We start from the raw sequence: 21,481 nt of genomic DNA on the forward strand, positions 1-21,481 counted from the left end.
TTTCCTACCGTGTCCTCCAGCTCACTGATTTGATCCTCTGCCTCATCCAACCTGCTTTTGATTCCTTCTACTGTGTTCTAGAGTTGACTTGCCTCTATTTCATTTAGCACTGTTTCTGAGGATTCCTTCTTTCCTTTAGATTGGAGGTTGTTTCTTTGCTTCATATTATTTGGGAGACTCTTTTTGTTTGCTTCTGCTTCTTACATTGATCTATTTTGACTTCCTGACTTTGTGAACCTCTATGGGAGGTGGCCTGTGAGATTCAGTGGTACAGTCACATTGATCATTTGAACTTGATGCTCTTGGGATGCCCTTTATGCCTTTTATGCTGGTTCTCCAGATGTAATTGGGTTTTGATTGTTGTTGGGTCTTTCTTTGGTGGGTCCTTCCCTCCAGCTGGTTGACTGAGGGTCACTCCGCCCACCGCATCTTGTATGCTGTTGTAAAGGTGCTTCCAGAACCAAACCACAAAGCCCAGGAAACAAACCCATACCCATAAATATTCTCCCCCATCACAATCCCATTATCAAAAGCAAATGAACCAGTATTAACAAGGGTGTAAAGAGATTAAGACTACTATAAGAAAGGAGAGTGAATATGAGATGAGCTAGTGAAGGAAAAATGATTTTGAGAGGATAGAGACAGGAGCACTAATAAAAGTAGGAAACCGGAGCAATGTAAAGAGACAAAGTAAAATTTATATCATAAATAAAAAAGGGAATGAAGAAGGCAGAATGAAGAGAAGGGAAGCATACTGTATTACAATTAAACAGAAATCTAAAAAAATAAAATAGAAAGAAAAAGGAAACAGAAATTAAATAAACAATAAAAAATAGACCCAAGTTGGAGAAAAAGTTCCACTACAGCACTATCAACAACAAATAAGCTAAAATTAATGTGAGTAGGATTGGAATAAGAGGAAAAAAAGAAAAAAAAAGTTAAAGAGATGTCTAGAGGAAATGAAAGTGATTTTGAAATGATGGGGGATAGGAAATACTATGAGTGAGGAACAAAAACTAGGCTAAGACAGGGAAATATTAAAATGTGAGATGAAAAAAGAAAAAAAGGGCAGAATGAAAGAGAAAAAAGAAAAAAAACAGGTTAAGACAAGGGAAAATTAAAATTTAAGACAAAAGGGAGAGGGAAACATTAAAATTTGAGATTGAAATGCAATAATAATGAAGTTCTGGAGATCAAATTGAAAACAATGCAACAACAACTACCCTATCCACAACCAATAAGCAAAGAGTGCTGAAGGTGAAGAGAGAATGTGGCTCTTTTAAAAGCGGGAAAAAAGGATGTAAGGTGACCATTGACAAGAAATTTGGTTTTGAGAGTCTGGACAGGGGAGAAATATTAAGAGTGCAGAATGGAAAAAAGTTGTAGCAAGAGAGAAAACAAAATGTAAAATGAAAATAATAAGAGGAAAGAACATAAAATGTGGTAAGAGAGGGGGAGAGCAAAATATATGAATTGAAATAAACTATAATATAAAACTAGTGAATATGGACAAACTTGCAGGACAAGAAATAAATTTTAAAAAAGCTATGCAGGAGAAAATATCGCAAATCATGGAGAAGACCATGGTGGATTTTGTCTTGGTAACATCTAGTATTGACCACTGTTTTTTTTCTTTCTGGATCTGTCCCTGGTGATGTCAGATGATGATGCTGTCTGACCTTAGGCAGTCTATCTGAGACTACTAGGGATCTCCTGTCTGTGGCTGATTCCTTCAATTGTTAATCTAGTCACTCTGCACTCAGCAGTCAGGCTTAAGCACCATACAGTGGGGCAGAATTCCTTCTGGGGTCGGGGCTATTGTTTCCATTCTTGCTGTTGCCCCTCAAAGGGGAGTGGTCTGCCTGAGCAGGATGGCTGCTGCAGTGTGGGGGAAAACTCAGCACCAGGATCCCTGAGGCTAGTCTCTCGGTTCTATCCCCAAAGCTTCCTTCCCCAGTCTCTCCTCAGGTGTCTCTCACCCACTCCACCCTGCCCCCTTTGCCAGAGCCCAGGGTAAGTGGCTGAAAATGAAACTTTATGCATTGCCCTTTAAATAGCTCTTTACATCTCCAGCTGCCCATCTCTGGCAGAAAGCAACCCTACTGCTTTTCACAGGTGGATATTATCTGTGTACTTTTTTGGGTTCTGGTGCTCTAGGTTAGGGATCCCAGCTTAGGGTTTAGGCCTTACACATCTCAAGAGGTTCCAACTGGCCATTTAAACATCTCTCTGGCACTCAGTGGCTGCCTGTGGATGCCTGGTCAGCCCACTTGCATCTCCACCACACTCCCTACCAGTCACATTTTGCTGAAGCTGTTTATTCTGTCTATTTGCGGTTATCAGGCTTCTCTCCCACTATTGTTCAATTGTTTATTCCACATAATTTCTCCACAACTTAGTTGTAATTCCATATTGGTCCTGGGAGGAGGTTAGTGTAATTTCCACTCACTCCTCTGCCATCTCAGATCTCTCGCATTCTGATACACTTTCAAGATTGAGAACCATTAGCCTAATCCAGCCTACCTACTACTATCAAATTTATTTTTCTTAAACCCTGCTTAACTGATCTCAAACTAATTTCTAATATTTTGCCTGTACTTCAATATCCTCCTACAACTTGACTTTTTATTCTTTCCAATATGTATTCTTTGTTTCCACAAAATCAACCTCATCTCTTGCTTTCCTGTTCCCCATACCACTCTCCAAACACAATTTGGTTCTTTCTTCAAGCCTTTGCATTGAATATTCCCAAATCTCGGAGATTCTCTGTAGTCTCCTCTCCCTAGTCAAATCCCAGCCATCATAACTAACAATGCCTGTAAACCCAGTTTAAGACCATAAATAATCACGGAGTTGTCTCTATTTACTCTAAGACTACTTCTGTCTCCTGCTTATGAAATCCTATTACAGTGTGTCCTCACTTAATATCATCAATAGGTTCTTGGAAATTGCAACTTTAGGTGATACAACATATAACAAAACCAATCTTACCATAGTCTAATAGATATAAACAAGAGTTAAGTTCCTATAGCATCTCATCAATGTTACAATGAAATGCTGCTGAACAAAATAATGTTATTCAAGGACCTGATGTACACTTAAAATCAGCACACATAATTTAAGGTTTGATTATTTCAACATATATTATTGAAACTGAAAGTTCTTATCTGATTCATATTTTCCAGTTATCAGTACACCTAGCACAGCTCTCGATGCACATAATACGCACTAAAGAAATATGTGCTGATTTTTTAATTATCCCAAAAGACTGGTGGCTTTTCCCCCAAAATGTCACATTGAATTGAAAAAAAGAGAAAAGAAGAAATTTTTAAAGGAAAAGAAATATGAAATACATTCATTATTCTAGATAGCACAGTACATGGTGATGTTAAAGATGTTTCCTGCCATTGACTGCTTAGCCATAAAGGCAAGGTAATTACAAATACCTCTCAATTACAATATAGGCCATTTTGCTGTATCATGTAATTATAACACTGAAATACAGTGCCTTGAATATAACAACTTTAAAAGACAACAAGTGAGTCTTAAAAGATAAATGTAATGCAATCATTTCAATTTATCCATTTAGTAACTGAACCACAGTGAAATTGTATGACTTGCCCAAACTCACAGAGCCGATTAGTAGCACCCAACAAAGACAATCACCTAGGCCTCCTGAATGAACATGAAGGGTTGTTTTCACTATGCTATGTGCTCAGTAATACTAAAATCAAACTGAGATATTTGAAAATGAATTCCTGTTAGCATAAACCAATATTTTAGGAGTCTCTCCCTGCCTTCCAAAGAAACTGAGGTGAAACATGCAATTTCATGAGAATCATAGACTGACATAGGCACAATTCCAAAAACAAGTAAAATTTTCTAAGACAAAGTATACATACATGTTATAGTTCTAAAACATTTCCCAAGACCACAGGAAAGATAGTTATCATAGTTAAATTCTAATCACCTGATCTTAATATTCATCTCACTGCATTGGTAAAATACATGTCAAAAGAATAAATGGACATATAAATACTAAAAGAAAAAGACACTCAATTCCAAAAAGCACAAATTCACATCTAAGGGTAAAACACATCTTTTGTACTCACCGTAACTTTACTTCCAACTATCTGCATGCAGTGGTCAACGGAGAGTGGTTATGGTGTAAAACAAAAAACGGAACAAAAAAAAAAACAAATATCAATAGTATTAGTAATTAGAAGATTTTCACAGAAGTGTTTAGTAAATTAGTAAATAGCTAATCCTATATATGCTTTTAACACTTTAGATCTACAGACTAAACCAAATCTGTCAGTATTAATTTCTATCACATTTCGAAAATGTATAAAGTTTGCAGAATAAGGTTTCTCAAGTGAAAGATTATTACAATTTGAGGATTTTTAAATGTACTATGGGATTTTCATACATTGAAATCTAAATATCAAGTAATGCAAGATTAAGTATAATTAGGCATCAACTATTTTATCAAGCCCATAGCCCCTCAAAAAATTATCAATAGAAAATTAATTTTTTCCAAATATTGCATTTTTCTTTCCCTGTTATAAGCATACTGTTAAGTTTGAAATAAAGTATTTTAGAATATATGTGTTGCATTCAAACTCATGTATTAAGAAATTAACTTTGGGAAATGTTTTATATTTTTATAAATTTAAGATAATATTTTATATTAGACTTGAAAATTACAAGAAAGATAGATTGCTTATAATTCTAGTTTTCTAGGTTATCCTAGCATTTCTATTATAACATCAGAGTTTTCCACATAATATAATGAAACAGAAGCATTTTATATCTAAACATGCAGATATTCATAAAAAGGAAACAGTTCAAAATTGTAACTTTAGTTGAGCTTTTCATAATAGATAAAAGATGAGAGACTTTTTGAGAGGCAGATTCATGTTTCAAAAAGCAAGAAGTAAAATCACAGTCTTAAACATAATTTTATTGTATGAGATTTCTACACTTGAATTATCAAGCTATCTAATCCACAACCTAAAACCATTAATCTGATAACAGTTATTATCAATGTGTTCTATTTTTCAGCTAGTACTTTAAAAATAAAAATCATATATAATTGAGATCCCAGTAAGAATCCTAAATTGAACAGGATACCACAAGATACAAAAAGATAATGACAGTTTTCAAGTAAATTATTTCAGAGGAATCCATGAATCTCCAAATAGAGAAGCAGCTTTCTTAAATATTCACTTGACAAGACTATTTATAGGCAATGATTATTTAGTTGAATAAAAGCCTCTTTGATGCCATTAACAGTCTTCTGAATTGAAAGATATGCTATTGACCTAAATTATTTCCTCCCACCAAAAAGACAGAGGTCTTATTTGTCCCTTGTTTATTTAGCACTGATGTGAGACTAAAAAAAAAAAAAAAGATAAAGAAAAAAAGAAAGAATGCCAGCCTGTCTTAACAATTAAGGCAGGTTTACACCCAGTGAAATGACCAGAATATGGCCCATTTAATGATTCATTCAGATTGCAAAATGACTGCATTTAGCTAAAGCACATACAGCAAACAGATTAGACTGGCAGAAGGAAGCTAAGAAAAACTGGTTTGGTCATGTTTGGATTCAGCTGTTTCAGCAAATGCAGGCCATGCCTGGAATAGAAGTCCTGAAAAAAGAAAATATCTGATCATGCCTAAAGCAAAGCCAAAATACATGTATACAAATGCATACACAGATACACTGAAACTCTAACTGCTTATTATACAGATCAATCTAAAAAATCTATAGATGTGTTTGGTATCACTATTTGAAATTATTTCCTATTGAGATTTTTTCCAATCAATGATACCTCTCAAGGGCTCATGTGTCTTTAAAAATATAATTTTACATATTTTAAAATCTCAACTTCAAAGATGGTGATTTAAGTTATAAATAAACTGGTTTTCTAATATTCTAATAAGGGCACTGGTATGCAGCAAACTAAGGTCAGGATTTCAGTGATTTTTTCCTCATAACTGTCTATATAAGATGTTCTGATATAATATGCAAGATGCCCTCTAATCAATATGACAACATTTGCAATATTAACAAAGCCTGGTTTTCCATTTCTGACAACATATATTGTTGCTTAAAATATAAGCTCTTCCAGGTTACCTTTGGCTAAATGACTACATGTACCAACTACCCTAAGTCAGGTCAGAACCACACTTGGTACCATAAGCAAACAAGCTCAGCTGATGCAGAGAAAAGATTCTTCTCTGCTCCCTTATTTAACATCCATTCATCACTGACAGTTACTCAAGCTATTTTTTCCTTTAATATTCATACAACTTAGCATTCTCTATTGTGAGACTTGAAAAGGGAAAAACTAAGCAATAGTTTTCATTATCTTTTAATTGCCTTTATATTCCCTTATTGCATGCTAATTTAAGTAACATTAATTACACAACAATACTCTGTCCTTTGCTTTAGAAACAGATTTTGAGCACATACCTATATACAGTTTCATTTTACTTTACTGTCCTTATAGGAACTCAGGAGGTTGATGGACATTTTTTGCTGAGTGCATATTTTCTTTTTCAATTCCATATAAAATGACTAATGCAGGTGTTAAAGGGGGAAATGTAGAATTTATGTTTCAATTTAACAGTAATTCTCACATGCTTTACATGTGACTATAAAATATGTTTCCACCAGGGACTCTAGCCCTTAACTTTGTTTTTACTTCAAGATGAAAGTTTTGACTACTTATAAATCATTTTCATAAGGATGTAGTTACAATCCTATCTAATTTAAATGAGAAAATATTTTAATCAGTGTATCAATATAATGAAAAAGTAAACAAAAAATAAGATAAAAATATGTAAGATATGCAAGCAAGATGGAAACCTTGGTTACACACAGGTAAATGGCCATACATTGGGTTATGATTTATGTAAATTTTACTGTTATAATCATGAAGAGGTCAAAAGAGGAGAGGACTGTTTGTCACTGAATGACATCCCTGTCACATTCAAAAAGAAATTACATAAGCAATTTTTTTTGTTTTAACAACAGAAAACACAGTACTAATTAATGTCTCCCCAAGGTCAGAAAGCTTAACATATGCTTATTAAGAGGCTTTCTTTCATCATATTTGCTCCATGAAAAAATTAGCAAATAAAATGTCTAATCTTAGAACTCTAATGAAAGGCTGTACATGTGTCAGATGCTCACATATATGTTAAATGAAACAAAGATCATACAATAAAGAGTTATGGTACTGATTTTGAGGTTAATGCCTTAGGCAGAATTTTCAATGTCTTTTTAGAAACATTCAAGTCCCATTTTTGAATAAAACAATTAAAGAGAGCTCATCCCGCATTTCCCTAAATTTTAGCATTTTAATCTGAAAAATGAGTATATAACTTAGAGTGTGCTTTACTTTGGTTCTTTGAAAAGGAAACAATATGAGAATAAATGAAAACATGTTCTACATAGCAACAGAGTGAAAATCAAAAGGTGAAGAGCTTCATATAATCTTCATTACATTCAGCCTCACTTTCACAAACAAAAACAATAAGTGAGCCAAAAACACTAATAAACTCATCTCATTAAAAACATGACATGATTATTCATACATTATTATCTGTACTTTGCAGTCAGATCTGGTTATATAGATTTACTGCTGTATTTGCCTTTAGGTATTTGAAAACTAACACTGAATGTACACTCTGCATTTTCCTAAAGCATTTTACTGTGAACAATAACTTGAGTGCAAAATGAGGAGAGATTCATCAGAATTTCAAAGTAAAACCCTATGCATCATCTAATTCTATTGAAAACAATGCTCATGGCAAATTTCACTTATCACTCAAAACATATTTCTGCCCTTGGATACCAGAAGCAAATTAACAAACATGCTGTTGTTCTGCTCTGGCAGAGCTGCAATGTGTTATGTTTAAATAGTTCAGCATTCAGAGTTAGCTTGCTTAAAGTATAATATGAAATAAACATGATCGTAGAATTAGGGCAAAATGCATCAGGAATTGCCACTGCAATTACTGTACTGAAATAACATTAACAGGATAGCCAAATAATTTTAGAATATATTTTCCAATGAATATATATTTTCTTCTCCATTGAACTTTTTGAATGTAAAATATGCATGTTTTAAATGTAAATGTGCATCTATACACATTATTTATATATACACACATATAATATACACACCACATACAGTATCACTGCATGTCTGTGTATACACACATATAATAGATATATACATACATACATAGTGATTTTATGATCTCTACATACGAAAATATTTTTCTTTATAGAAATGTAAATAATATATTTCCCCATTTCAAAAATTCATGTTTTTTAACAAAATAAAATCAATCCTGAAGACTATTTTTGGAAGTACCTTAAGATGTGAACAAAGCAACATACTTCATTAAAACCCTATGTTTTTCCTTCTGATAAGTATTTTCAATGAACTCTACTTTCAAAATTTTTGAGACTCACACAGATTTTATTAAAGTTCCTATTAAGCAACCTTCTTTATATCAAATTAAGCTGTTCAATAACAATTATGAGGCAGCTGACATATCACATAAAATAATGAAAAAAGCTAACAAAACTGAATATTAAAAACATTAAAACATTCATGCCAGCACGCACTAGACATGTAGCTTTAATATAAGCTTAGTTTAAGCTGTGACTAAGCTATATTTGTGTCTTCTCCCTCAAAATCCAAAGTTTTCATATAACAGACTATATAGTAAGAGGAGTAACTACAAATTTCTGTCAATTTTTAGTAAGTGCACAAAACAACCTCCACCCCAAAACTCAATGGATTAAGTCAGAGCCTTCTATCTTTAGTCTGTCCTGTTTATTAATGGAATTCTCTCTAATTATAAACAATTTTGAAATGTATACTAAATGTGTAAAAACACATGTATAATTTTTTCTGAATAGTCTCTATGAGTACAATGAGACAAGAACCTGAAGATCTGAGATTTATTTTTAAGCAGATAACATTAAGCTCATTATGTTGGTGGCAGGAAACTGACTACTTACAGATTTGGCTGTAGCAGAAATATACTGGACAACCATTTCATGCTTAGTGGTAAAATCTTTGTTTCGTAAAGGAGCTTTTCGTTCTTCATTAAGGTTCATGTCCTCCTGTTAAAAAGAACATTTATTAGAAGCATTAGCAAATTTCTGCTTAAGAGCTTCAAAGTGATTAATAAATATTAATATTCTGTCTTAAAACAGTAAGTCATGCTGTGACTAACAATAATAGTTATTTTTACAGATACTTTGCTATTATTTTCCACTCTAGATAACATAATCTTGTATAAAATCTATCATATATTCATGGCCCATATCTGTACCTAGTCAAATAATAAGCAGAATGAAAATAATTTTAACTATTCTACAGAATAAATTGGCAATTTATAGTAGAGATATACATCATGCAGCCTTAGCAAAGCTCTATTTACCCTGATAGCAAAAAAAACAAACATTAAATAACAAACACATAGTTTAGTATTTGGTGTATACTCCCTTAGGATCACTATTATTTAGACGAGCAAATATGATTTGTAAATTAAAAGAAAATATATATCTATAATATGTCACTGAAGAAAAATTCACAAGAAGCAGCTGGATTTGGGAAAAAAAGGTAGAAACATAGTCAGCTGTATTGGGATAACAATAACCCCTCACTGGAGGGGAAAATGTGCAGTTTTAAGAACATGTTTTAAGATTTGATAAGCTTTAATTTGGTTGGGAATCTTCCTTTATTTGGTGATACACATGTAACATTTTCACTAGACAAATCATTTTCCTTCATTTTGAAACTCCTGTTAACCCTTGCAAAATAATAAGTTACTCTTGGGGGTCACCAAGTTGGAAATGATTTCACCTACAGAATGGGTGAAAATGTTTACAAATCATGTCTAATTCAGTATTTCTATCCTGAATATATAAGAACTCTTACAAGTCAACAATAAACTAATTACAAATGGGCAGACGATCTGAACAGACATTTATCTAAAGAAGATCTAAAAATGGCCAATAAGCACATATTCATTATGGAAATGCAATCAGTACTCATTAGGGAAATGCAAACCAAAAGTACAATGAGATAACACTTCACTCCCAGTGGGATGGCTGGGATAAAAAAGATGGTAATAAATGTTGGTTTGCATGTGGAGAAATGGAGAATGAGAAACAATGCAGCTACTTTGGAAAACGGTCTAGCAATTCTTCAAAAAGTTACACATAGAGTTGCCACATGACCCAGCTTATTATACATGAGAAATAAAAACATATGTCCACACAAAAAGCTTGCACATGAATATTCATAGCAATATCACCAAAGAGTAGAACCAGTCCAAATGTCCATCAAGTGATAAACGGATAAACAAATGTAATATGTCCATATGATGGAATGTTATTTAGCCATAAACAGGAATGAAATACTGATAAATAAATGAATCAAAAAATCACATTATGAAAAAAGCCAGGCACAGAAGACACATATAATATGATTCCATTTATGTTAAATGTCCAGAATAGGCAGCTCTATAGTCAGAAAGTGGAGTAGTAGTTGCCAGGAGCCAGGAAGAAGGGATGGGCAGATTGGGGTATGACTAATGGTGGGTAAAGTGTTTGTTTTTGAGGTGATAAAAATGTTCTAAAAGTTACTGTTGTGATGGTTGCCTAACTTTTTGAATATACTAAAAAACACACTGAACACTTTTAGAGGGTAGAATTAAGATATGTAAATTGTATCGCAATTTTTAATTGATTTTTCCCTTTATTCTCTTAGTAATTCTGCCATTACTGTTTTCCTTTTTTAATCAAGTAAACTAATTAGCAAAGAATATTAAAATTATTTTAAAGACTCATATGTGAGAATGTGGGAGGAAAAAACAAAGGATTCATGAAAAGTAATCAAACTACCTGTTATCAATTGAATAGTAATTTCACTAAGTCAGAATCTCATGATCTAAATTTGTACCTACTGCAGTAAGTCCTATGATGATTCATTCAATCAATACTTATTAATTTAGCATGTATGTATATGGCCACTCCTCTGATCACCTTTACCACTGCCTCTACACCTACTTTCCTATCTTCTCATCTTATTTCTCATTTGTATGTCACACTTGTTAATGACTTACTTGAAAGCAGAAGAGATCTTTTGCCTATTTTTCTCTCTTATAGGCTATATTTAGCATTGTTGAATCAAAGTAGAATCAGAGAAATGAAGTTGGATGGTACTTTTGAGGTAGTCCACAAATGTGGACTATGTTCTATATCTATGTTCTATATCTATAACTATATCTATATCTACAACTCCATCTATGTTCTGTGTCAATTTCAACTAACAGGGAATTCACTACCACAGCAGGCCACCCATCCCATGTTAGGGTAGTTTAATTTTTGCTAAGGTTTTCTTTGGACAACTGGATGTGAAATATGTACAACCAAATAGTAATAGTACACTAATGTGGCAGGACTGTGTCATCATTTTTTTCCTCTACTTTTTAAATTTTGAATCACTTATTTACTGGACACATATCATGCACCAGGGGCTATGCTAGGCTGGCAAGGGGAGTGCAATCTTAAAAGTCTGCTAGTACCACAAATTAAATGAACTATTATTTATGAAGCACTTGGGACAATGCCTGTTAACTAGTAAATGCTCTTTCTTAAATAAAAATAAATAATTCATGGTCTAGTATAGAAAGTGGAAATATAAAGCAATAATTATAATAAAGACATGAAAATGATGCTTGGGGAACAGGGAGGACTGATGGAATGGTCAGAAAAGTCTTCGCCAGGATTTCAGTGTTGAAAGCTGAGAAAAAAATCTTAGTGACGGCGAGGAGACCAGCTAGGAGACCAGAATCGTCAGCTGTCATGTGTGCCTGCCCAGCAGCATCTGAACATGCCTACTATATTTATCACCCTCACAGTGTCGGTTCTGCCTAACCAAGGAAGAATCTATAAAAACTACATTTGCCAGTCTCCCTTATAACTAGGATACAGGCATATGGCTTAGTTTCCACCAATGAAATGCATTTATAGGAGGTGTAGATTCAGAAGGGAACTACATAAAGAAGCAGTTCACTAGTAAGCCATCCATTTTGCTGGTGTGGTTGGCCACAGAGGTGATATGGTTATTGAACTGATGGCAGCAGCTGTATCTTTTTTATATGAGTTTGACCAAGCGGTTTTGGGGTGGCAACAGCTCCTTAGTTAGACTGTTTTTCAATTGTGTGGTTCTAGAAGTTATTCCTATAATGATCTGGAGCCCGTTTCTGCAAACTAGCTGATTCAAGAGAGCTACTTAATATCTATACATATCTTTTTAAAATATTTTATTGTTGTTCAAGTACAGTTTTCTGCCTTTTCCTCCCAGTCCTCCCTACCACCCCAGCCCTCCCTGCCTCCCTCTCCTATTTCCACCCCCACCGCATTATTGTCCATGTGTCCTTTATACTTGTTCCTGTAAACCCTTCTCCTTTTCCCCTGAAACTCCCTCCCCTCTCCCCTCCTGGTCACTGTCATCCTGTTCTCAATTTCAGTACTTGGCTATATTTTGCTTGTTTGTTTGTTTGTTTGTTTTGTTGATTAGGTTCCTTATACATATGTTAATAGCATATTTTTTTTCGTTTTAAGCTAGCTTGAGTGGATTCTGTTATGTTCTGCAATTTGGACAATTAAAGTAATTCACATGACTAATGATAACAGTCTAAACTAAGAGATGATAGTCAGATTGAACACAGGGAATAAACTCAACAACCATACAAATGTTATTTGAAGGCTGCACTCTCACCTTCACAATAAAGTGTACCTATGAGCTTCAAATTATCTTCATGTGACACAGCTTAGCGTTTATCTCTCTCTCTCCTAATCTCTCTCTCTCTGTGTGTCTCTCTCTCAAATACTCTGTGATTTGATAAACACAAGGAAGGAAAGGACTTCCACCTCCTTCATCTAGAAATACTATACCACTATTAATTCAGATTTTATTACTGTATTGGCAAACACATCACTCTGCTAACTCACATTGTGTTTGTTGCCATTAAAACCCCTATGTACTGCTCACATATATGCTAGGCCATGTCTATACTGCCTCAAAACATTCTAGTTAAATTACAGTCTCCTACAAATGTGGTTAGCATAAATCTGCATAACCCAAGGAGAATCAGTTCTGGAACACTTCTGGATTTGTGAACTTCACCACCAGACCTAAAAGTATGTTATTGCCGCCTATGGTAGTCTCTGGGTAGAGAATTTGCTCTCCTTTCAATGACATTTCTACATTACAATGTATCTCCATTCAATGTTTAATGGTATACACTGCTAAGATCATGCCATTAGAGTAGAATCTTTTTGCATTGAGATAGGCAGGGTGGAGAATATGAGATTAGAGACCTCAGAAGAATGTTGTCAAGATTAAGCATTATCATGTACTTCAAGCCTGGTGTACAGGATAGGGCAAAAGTATTCTTGTATTATTATTAAATAACTGTATTATTTTCCATATGAACTGTAAACCTACTCTTCCCCACCCTGTAGATTAACTAGCCTTCAAAAATGTTAGCTATTAGTGTTAGCATCACCCCCTCAAGTCTCACTTTTTGCCACTTTTAATCTTACCCCTTATCTTTCAATAATGCAGGGCTGTTTGTAGTTTTCCTACATACACTACGCTGTTACCCACTCCCAATACTTTGCACATGATGTTCTCTCTGCCTACAGTGCTGTTGTCTTCACCACCCTCTCCCTCTATTAGCCCCATCTCATCTCATCTCACTCACCCCACCCAGATCCGTATGTGAATAACTCATACGTACACTAATTTTTTATATTTCCCTCAAATACCTCATTTCAAAATGACTATCTTCATTCTATTCTCCCATATGAATTCCAATATTGCACCACTTAAATTGAAACTATCTGAAAAAAAGCTGTCTCCCCTAAACTATAAACTCCCTGAGGACAGAAACTGGGTCATTTATATCTATATACTCCCAGCAAAGAGCATAGCTCCTGGAGTGCAATAAGCACTTAATAAATATTTGTTGAATCAATGTAATATTTAGGATCTTTTCTCTAAATACTTTAATTTGCTTAATATCCACCAAGATTTTCTATACCTACAAACTTGCTGCATAGGTTGACTGCAAATAGGTACCATTCATATGAACAGAAAAGACCATGACTCATTTTATTTTTATAGAAACAAGAAGCATATCACTAACACTTCCAAATCATTAACTTTAGCTTTATAATAAAATCATAAAACTCAATAGAGCAATACTCATAATTAAATATTAATTCTAAACAATGTAATTGAATATGAAACTACTTCTAAACAGAGTTCTTATAGTACTCAAAACATAAAAGCAGGCTTTCAGTATGTTTAATATTCAGCTAACACTTCTATAACACATGAGAAGAAATTAGTATTTCGTAGTTTTAAAAATGTTGTTTGAAGTCTACATAATTGACCACTTATATTTTTAAAGCCATTATTTGTTAACATTAAAACATTTTACTCCTTCTACATATGCCATGATGTACTTTTCCCATTAACAACAAATTTCTTCACTTCTTCAGCAAATAAACATTGTATTCTTAAAGTTATCACTGAGGAACCATATTAGACTCCAAGGAGGTTAAAAGTTGAACTACTTGGCCATTCATTCATTTGTATTCTCATTCATTCATTCTCATTCTCCATCTTTTGCCCCACAAATAATTTAAAAGGTGACAGTACAATTTTAAAACTTTCTCCTCGCCTTCTAATTCTTTCACTGTTTTTCTCTTTTGCTTTATGAGAGGTATATGTCAACATTTTAAGTTTTTATGTCTCTTCCTTTCCTATAAGAAAGAATACTTGTTCCTTGTTTATACAAATTTGCTATAAACTTCTATATTTTCTATTAAGTGTTTCTGTTTCTGCAATATGTCTTGATCCCACTTTACAGCTGATTTTCCACCTGCTGTTTTAAAATGTGAACCTGACTTCAGTATCAAATGCTTACTCAGATCCTTCTGCTTCTCAACAGGAATTACTCAAGTATTTTTTAACTTTTATGTTTGGGGGACCTGAAGAGAACGAACCAATAATACCCTAGTTCCTAAAACTATCTAGCATGAACTGTGATTATAGTTATGTTTGATTATTCTAAGGTTATAAATTAATGGAATATTACAGCATTTGTTTAATTTATCCTTTTCTAAAGATAGGTTCTATAATTCCTCTAGCTTATGTGGACCAGAAAAGATAAAAGGTTTTTCCCTCAGATTCTAATAAGAGTATTAGGGACTTAGTACATAATTAAATAACTGGCCAATTCCACCTGGCATTAAATAACTACCTGTATAGACTGTGGCCCCAAGAGATATAGAAGCTCAGATGGAAAGCAAAGATAAAGGAAAAAAAACTGTCCAAATACATTAATTCTACAAATATCATAAAAACAGACACAGGGAAACATGCATGATATTAAATGACCATAACTGAGTAAGGCACAGAAACTCTTCTTCTAATTCTGCTTTCAGGTCCTGATAGAGGGATCCAAATTTAAATACATACATATACCTCTTTACCTTATGAGGGTAAGTTCAGAACATATATTAAGATATTGGAAAACAAAAATATTATTTTCACTTTCCCAATCCTTAATCCTGAGCTCAACATTCAACCAATGGTTTCCAGAGTCAACAGATTATATAGTCCACTTCAGTTTGTGAAATATTTATTTGTATTCAAAATATAAGAATATAAGCTTTAATATTTAACATGAGTACAACACTGGAGCCCTCACTGGATCCATAGATCCAAATGGTACCGGGGTATCTTAGGGGAATAGTGAAATACTCATAATGCATATTTGTTCACTGTCAGTGTACTGCAACAGGCTGTAGTTTGCATGGTTAAGTGGATTTGTAAGTTGTTTTATCTACTTTCAACTAAATTGATCCTCAAATGAAAAGAAACACCAAAATGGAGAAGTGATTTTGAAAGTTTCCTAGAAAGACAACAGATTGAGGATAAAAGGATAACACCAATAATGCAAACACAAGGGAACAAGAAAATACTAGACTGCTATATCTCCTACTCATAAGTTTGAGCCTTTCATCAGTCATGCAATGTGGTTAAAATAATGAAAATCTACAATTCATAAGAAGCTGACCCTACAAGATAAAAATTGTTTAGGTAACTTTGAAATATAAAATGGATATTATCAATGATGACTCCCACTTTAAGCCACCTCAACTTAGACCATTTAAACCCATTTAAAAGCAACAAACAAAAGGTCCGTGACACTGGGTAAACACTTGGTAGAAGTAGCTGAAATATACATGCAAAACAACATGACAGTAAACTGGAACAAATTCTTTTGTCAACAAATACTATTAGAAAACACTCAGAAATCATGCTAAAATGAATATTAGAAAAATTACTCAGTGTAGAAAGTTTAGCATATAGCCAAATGAAAGTATAGCTGTTTTTTTTAACTCAGCTTATATTATTTGCTAGATTGTTTGAATAACATAATATAGAAATCACTTTTCTTGGAGTCACTAATGGAACAATCAGAGAAAACATAATAAGAAGATAAATAATTTATTTAATAAAAAGATGCTTTATGAAAAAAACTAAGTGGGAAGGATTCCTGAGTAAGGCTATCCCACATGTAAAATTTCAGCTACTACAAGAAAGAAGTTGAAACCACAGTACACAAAACACTAGAGTCAAGAATGTAGCACCTTTTTCAACAAAAGTCAGAGATTTCAAATACAGCAGAACATTTACAATATTTTGAAATGAAATAGGAAGTGAACATGAAAATATGTTGTACAAGAGATAGCTCTGGTAGTCTCAAGACAAAATATTTAAAAACTGATGAAAGTTAGCATGACTTAGGCATTTTTCATTCACAAAAAGACAAGAGATCCCTTCACAGTTTATCAATTAGTAAAAAAAGTAAGCATTTAAATTAATGTCATTCAAAAAGACACATATTGGCAGACCCAACTTCCAAATTGGTCTCCTTGACCCCTCCCTACATGACTCACTTCCTCCTCCCTCTTCCAGGCATAAGAAACAAAGTGTGGAGCTGATGTGAATACACAAAAATAGGGATGAGTGTCTCCTCATTAAAAACAAGGAAGGAAAAATGAAAAGAGCCCTGATGACATCAGTTGAAGACCATTGTTTAGAGAGAGAGAGAGAGAAAGGAAGTCAGGGAAGGAAGGAAGGAGGGAGAGGGAGTAGAGGGAGAAGAGAGAGAGAGAGATTTGCTGTTCCACTTATTTGTATTTTCATTGGTTGATTCTTACATGTCCCCTGACCTGGGATCGAATGGGTAACCTTGGTGTACCAGGATGACATTCTAACCAAGTGAGCTACCTAGCCAGGGCTGAAGCCCATTTGTTAAAGTCCATTTTGAACTCCAGATTAATTGCAAGAACAACTGACTATCATCAAGGAAGATAGAAATTTACAAGACACAGTTCAGCAGGAAACCTTTGCTTGATTCATAGGTTGGACTGAGTAAATACCATGATTTAATAAGTGCTGCTAATGATGTTCTTGTTCCACTTGGACCTACATATCTTTGTGAGATTTATGATTCAAGCGTAATATTAAAATAAAATGATCTGGAAACTAAACCTTCTAATTACTGTCTTTTTTTTTTAATGAGACACAAAAACTGGAATTGTCATTGTTCTCTCTAAAAAGTTATTAACCATAACAGGAAAAGCTTTTGTGCTTTAAATAAATTAATAAATAAAATAAGCTCATTTTAAATCATTTAAAAATCATGTTCATTTCATATTTTTCTCATTCTTTACTATGTATTTTATAATGTACACAGTACATATATATAAATATAATTTTAAATAAAATATATAGGGCTTACTTGCTAAGGCATACCTATATTCACAGGGATAGGCAAAAATAAGTTTAGAGTTGTAAGTATGTGAAACAGAGTTTATTCTTGTATTATTAATTAATTATTGCATTATTTATTATTATTAACCTATTTTTACTCATCCCTGTGTGTATGTGTGTTTGTAGTGTTTATATATTTTGCCCTTTACAGGATAGGAAATCAAAAAGTTTAGAGACTACTACATGAATAAAGAAGTTGACAAACTTTTTCTGTGAACAATCAGACAGTAAATGTTTAGGCTTTGAAGGTCAGAGGATCTCTGTCACAACTACTCAACTCTGCAGTTGTAGCACAAAAGGGGCCATCAACAATATGTAAATAAATAGCTGTGACTGTGTTCAACAAAATTTTATTTATGAACACTGAATTTCAAATAATTTTCATCTGCCCTGAAACAGTCTTCTTTTGATTTTTCCCAGCCATTTAAAAATATAAAAATGGTTCTAACCCTGCAAGCTATACAAAATGAAATACTAGGTACAGGGATAGTGTTCTTTGTCATCTTTCTGTCCCTGTACCTAATAAAGTATTTAGCTTTCAGTTGAGAGTTGTCAAACTTCTCCATAACACAAAATGTGTCTTTGTTTTTTCTCTCTTACAAGTACACCTTGGGTTCTGCTATGTTGCCCCTATTAGAACATAAACTCCTTGATGGGAGGGATTTTCTTTATGTTGTTCTCTGCTCTCTCTCTCTCCTCAGAGCTTAGAACACTGTCTGGCATTTAGAAGGCATTGGACTCCAATGAACTAAAGCATCTAAACTTCAGAATAATTTAATGCTTTAAGAAATAAAGACTTAAAATTCACAAATGGCACTGGTTTCATAGTATATTCAGGTCTTATCTGTTTCCTCCCTGTGCTCCTGGCACTGGGTTAAGTATACACAGCAGCCTACTCCCAGCTGTTTCAGTACCATGGAAATCATCCATTTATTTGCTTGTCTTCCTGACTAAATTCTGAGCTCTATGGGGAAAAGGGAGGTGTTGCATTCATCCTTGTACCCCCAGCATGTAGCGCAGGACCTGGCACACTGAACACAGCAATAAATGGTTTTGAAAATGCATACATGGCAATCAATACTAGCAGAACCTTTCAAACAGTAAAAATATTTTAGAAAACATTCCTACGTATGAACCCAGAAGAGAGGCAGTGAATTATGAAGTCTCCCTTTTACAATCAGAATGAATTTGCAAACCTAGTTCCTTTAATTCATCTTCATGGGACTCCTAGCCCACTACTCTCTCAATTGTGAAACCTTTGGTAAGAATTATATTTGGTAAGGAAATTAAACAGTGACCCACAATTAATAACCTTTTAGACCTGTTTACTGGGTAAGTTTTGCTCCTCCTTCCTAAGCTTTTCTTAGGACTCTGTGTAGATTAGAAATGATGCTGGTGTCTTCTCAGTCTAATGATATGGAGTAAGAATATTGGAAATGAAACTGTAACCAATGGAAATTATATTGCCTAGACAATTTCTAAGGGTCTAGTCATTTCTGAAAAGATTTCCATGGCTTATTATAGATTTTTAAACCTACTTTACCAATAATTTGTTTTATCATAACCTAATCATTAATTAAAATTACTTATGTTGAGAGCACTAAAAGGTTATCATCCAAGCTAACCAACTCCTAAGAAATTGGTGTTGGGTAAGAAAGAAATCCATGATAGCAATCAAAGGTGAATAAGTATACTTGGGCTAAAGTACAACACATGAGGCTGAAAGTTAGTCTCTTAACAAATGAAAGGCAAAAGTGAAAGAACAAATTAAAAGCTTTGGAATTTGTTTATCAGAGTTCTATCAGGTGTAAGACTGGATAGAGAGCTTAGCATTTGTTGTATATAACTACATTCTTATTAATTTATGCCAAAAATGCAAAATACATTAATATAAATCGCTGAATAGAAACAAAGTATAAAACATCAAATTTGCACATGGAGTAATATATCAAACATTGTCAATAGTAAATGAAGCTGAAATGAAGTATGCCTAGAAATTAATCATAAATCATCACTAGGCTCATCTTTTGCATGTAACCCAACTATTTAATTACCTGTATTAGAACACAGTCCTTATTGCCATATTTATATGAATCCAATGTTACCAGTGTAAGCTGGACCTCCACTCAGTAGATCCTTATGCTAGCTAACAGGAATTTAATTACAACCTGAAGTCTCTATATGTTTTTTTAAACTTTAACTGGATATCCCCTACCATCCATCCCTCAAAAAGGGCAACTGAATATGAAACAGCAATATTAATCAAAAATAAATACAAATGTTAAGACACATTTTTCTCCGTGTTCTAACTGCATTAATTCAATTTGGATAAAAATAAGTTATGATTATTAAACATTTAATAGTCCTTCAGCACTATACTCAATGGATAAAAACCAGTTTAGTTAGTCTCAGTAAACTTAAAATGTGGAAAAGTTATGCAATTATAGCATTTTTAATATTTTTCTTATATGTAAAGAGGCAGGGAGGAGATATTTCACCAACCCCACTCACAGTCCATTCAAAATGCCTTTGATTACCATGAGAAAGGCTACTGATATGGATCTTATTCAACTTTGAATTGGGGGTTAAAGATGACATGCAATACTACTACATAGTGCAGTAATCCTTTTAAGTTATCCCCCCAAAATGTTGAAGCAATTATTGTTATTTTGGTCCTACTACCTTTACCCGCTTGTGTAAGATTTGAAAACATCACTCTGGGTGAGCAGGGGAGCAGGAATCTTAAAGAGCAATTATAATTTACCCCATGAAGGGCATTATAAAAATCATGTAAAAGCAAGTGTCTGTTTTTATTATTGAAAGTATTTATCAGAGAACCATTTCCTAATTTTCAATTAATAGTCAGCAACCATACCCTAAGTACAAAATTAAGTTTTACAAACTATTGAAGACACACTGCTAATAAATAGCTTGTGCTCTAAAAAAATAAGCAATCACCTAAAAGTTTCAAATTTGAAGCTTTAAATCTGTCATCAATAGTCACTGATACCATTACTCAAAACATCTATTATTGTGTCATGGAATGTTTACAATATGAAAAATGACATACCAATGCATGGAATAGATGGCAGAGTCAATGAAACATTAATAATCTACTAATACGCTAGTAAAGTAAAACCTAACCACTGAGATCTTTTAATTAACTGGACCCATTCCAGGATTTTATTTAGCTATGAAGAGCCAAGTGATTTTTTAGAGTATTATTAATTAAATAGGAGTTATAATAATCAAATAAAAGTTAATACTTTAAAAGAACATCCAACAGTAATTAAAGTTTTAGATCAATATCACCTATTATCTATATCTATGAGCCTGTACAATGAGAACTGCTGTTAATAGCTGTGATCCTCAGGCATAACAAGAGTTTCAATTATCAGAGTAAGATAAGATTGTATTTGAATATTGCCTTTCACATTATTTAAACTTTCACCACAATATATCATTACCCAAAAGCCCAAATAATACATTGTATCAGCACTGTTAAGGTGACTTCTTTCTTG

The 21,481-nt window shown here is 33.5% G+C and overlaps 1 protein-coding gene across 2 annotated transcripts in view; it reads right to left on the reverse strand.

Annotated features, from left to right (window-relative positions):
* Positions 1-21,481, reverse strand: part of DIAPH2 (diaphanous related formin 2) — an 881,199-nt gene that overhangs the window by 803,959 nt on the left and 55,759 nt on the right. For both annotated transcript variants that reach the window (XM_045817492.1, XM_045817491.1), the window contains 2 exons: positions 9,047-9,151; positions 4,113-4,133 (listed from right to left, as the gene is read on the reverse strand). In XM_045817492.1, the coding sequence (XP_045673448.1) occupies positions 4,113-4,133; positions 9,047-9,151 (126 nt within the window). The remainder of the gene's footprint in view (positions 1-4,112; positions 4,134-9,046; positions 9,152-21,481) is intronic.

This window comes from Phyllostomus hastatus, unplaced genomic scaffold, assembly GCF_019186645.2.
Source record: "Phyllostomus hastatus isolate PE091 unplaced genomic scaffold, TTU_PhHast_1.1 phas_scaffold_28, whole genome shotgun sequence".
NCBI classification, from domain to species: Eukaryota; Metazoa; Chordata; class Mammalia; order Chiroptera; family Phyllostomidae; genus Phyllostomus; species Phyllostomus hastatus.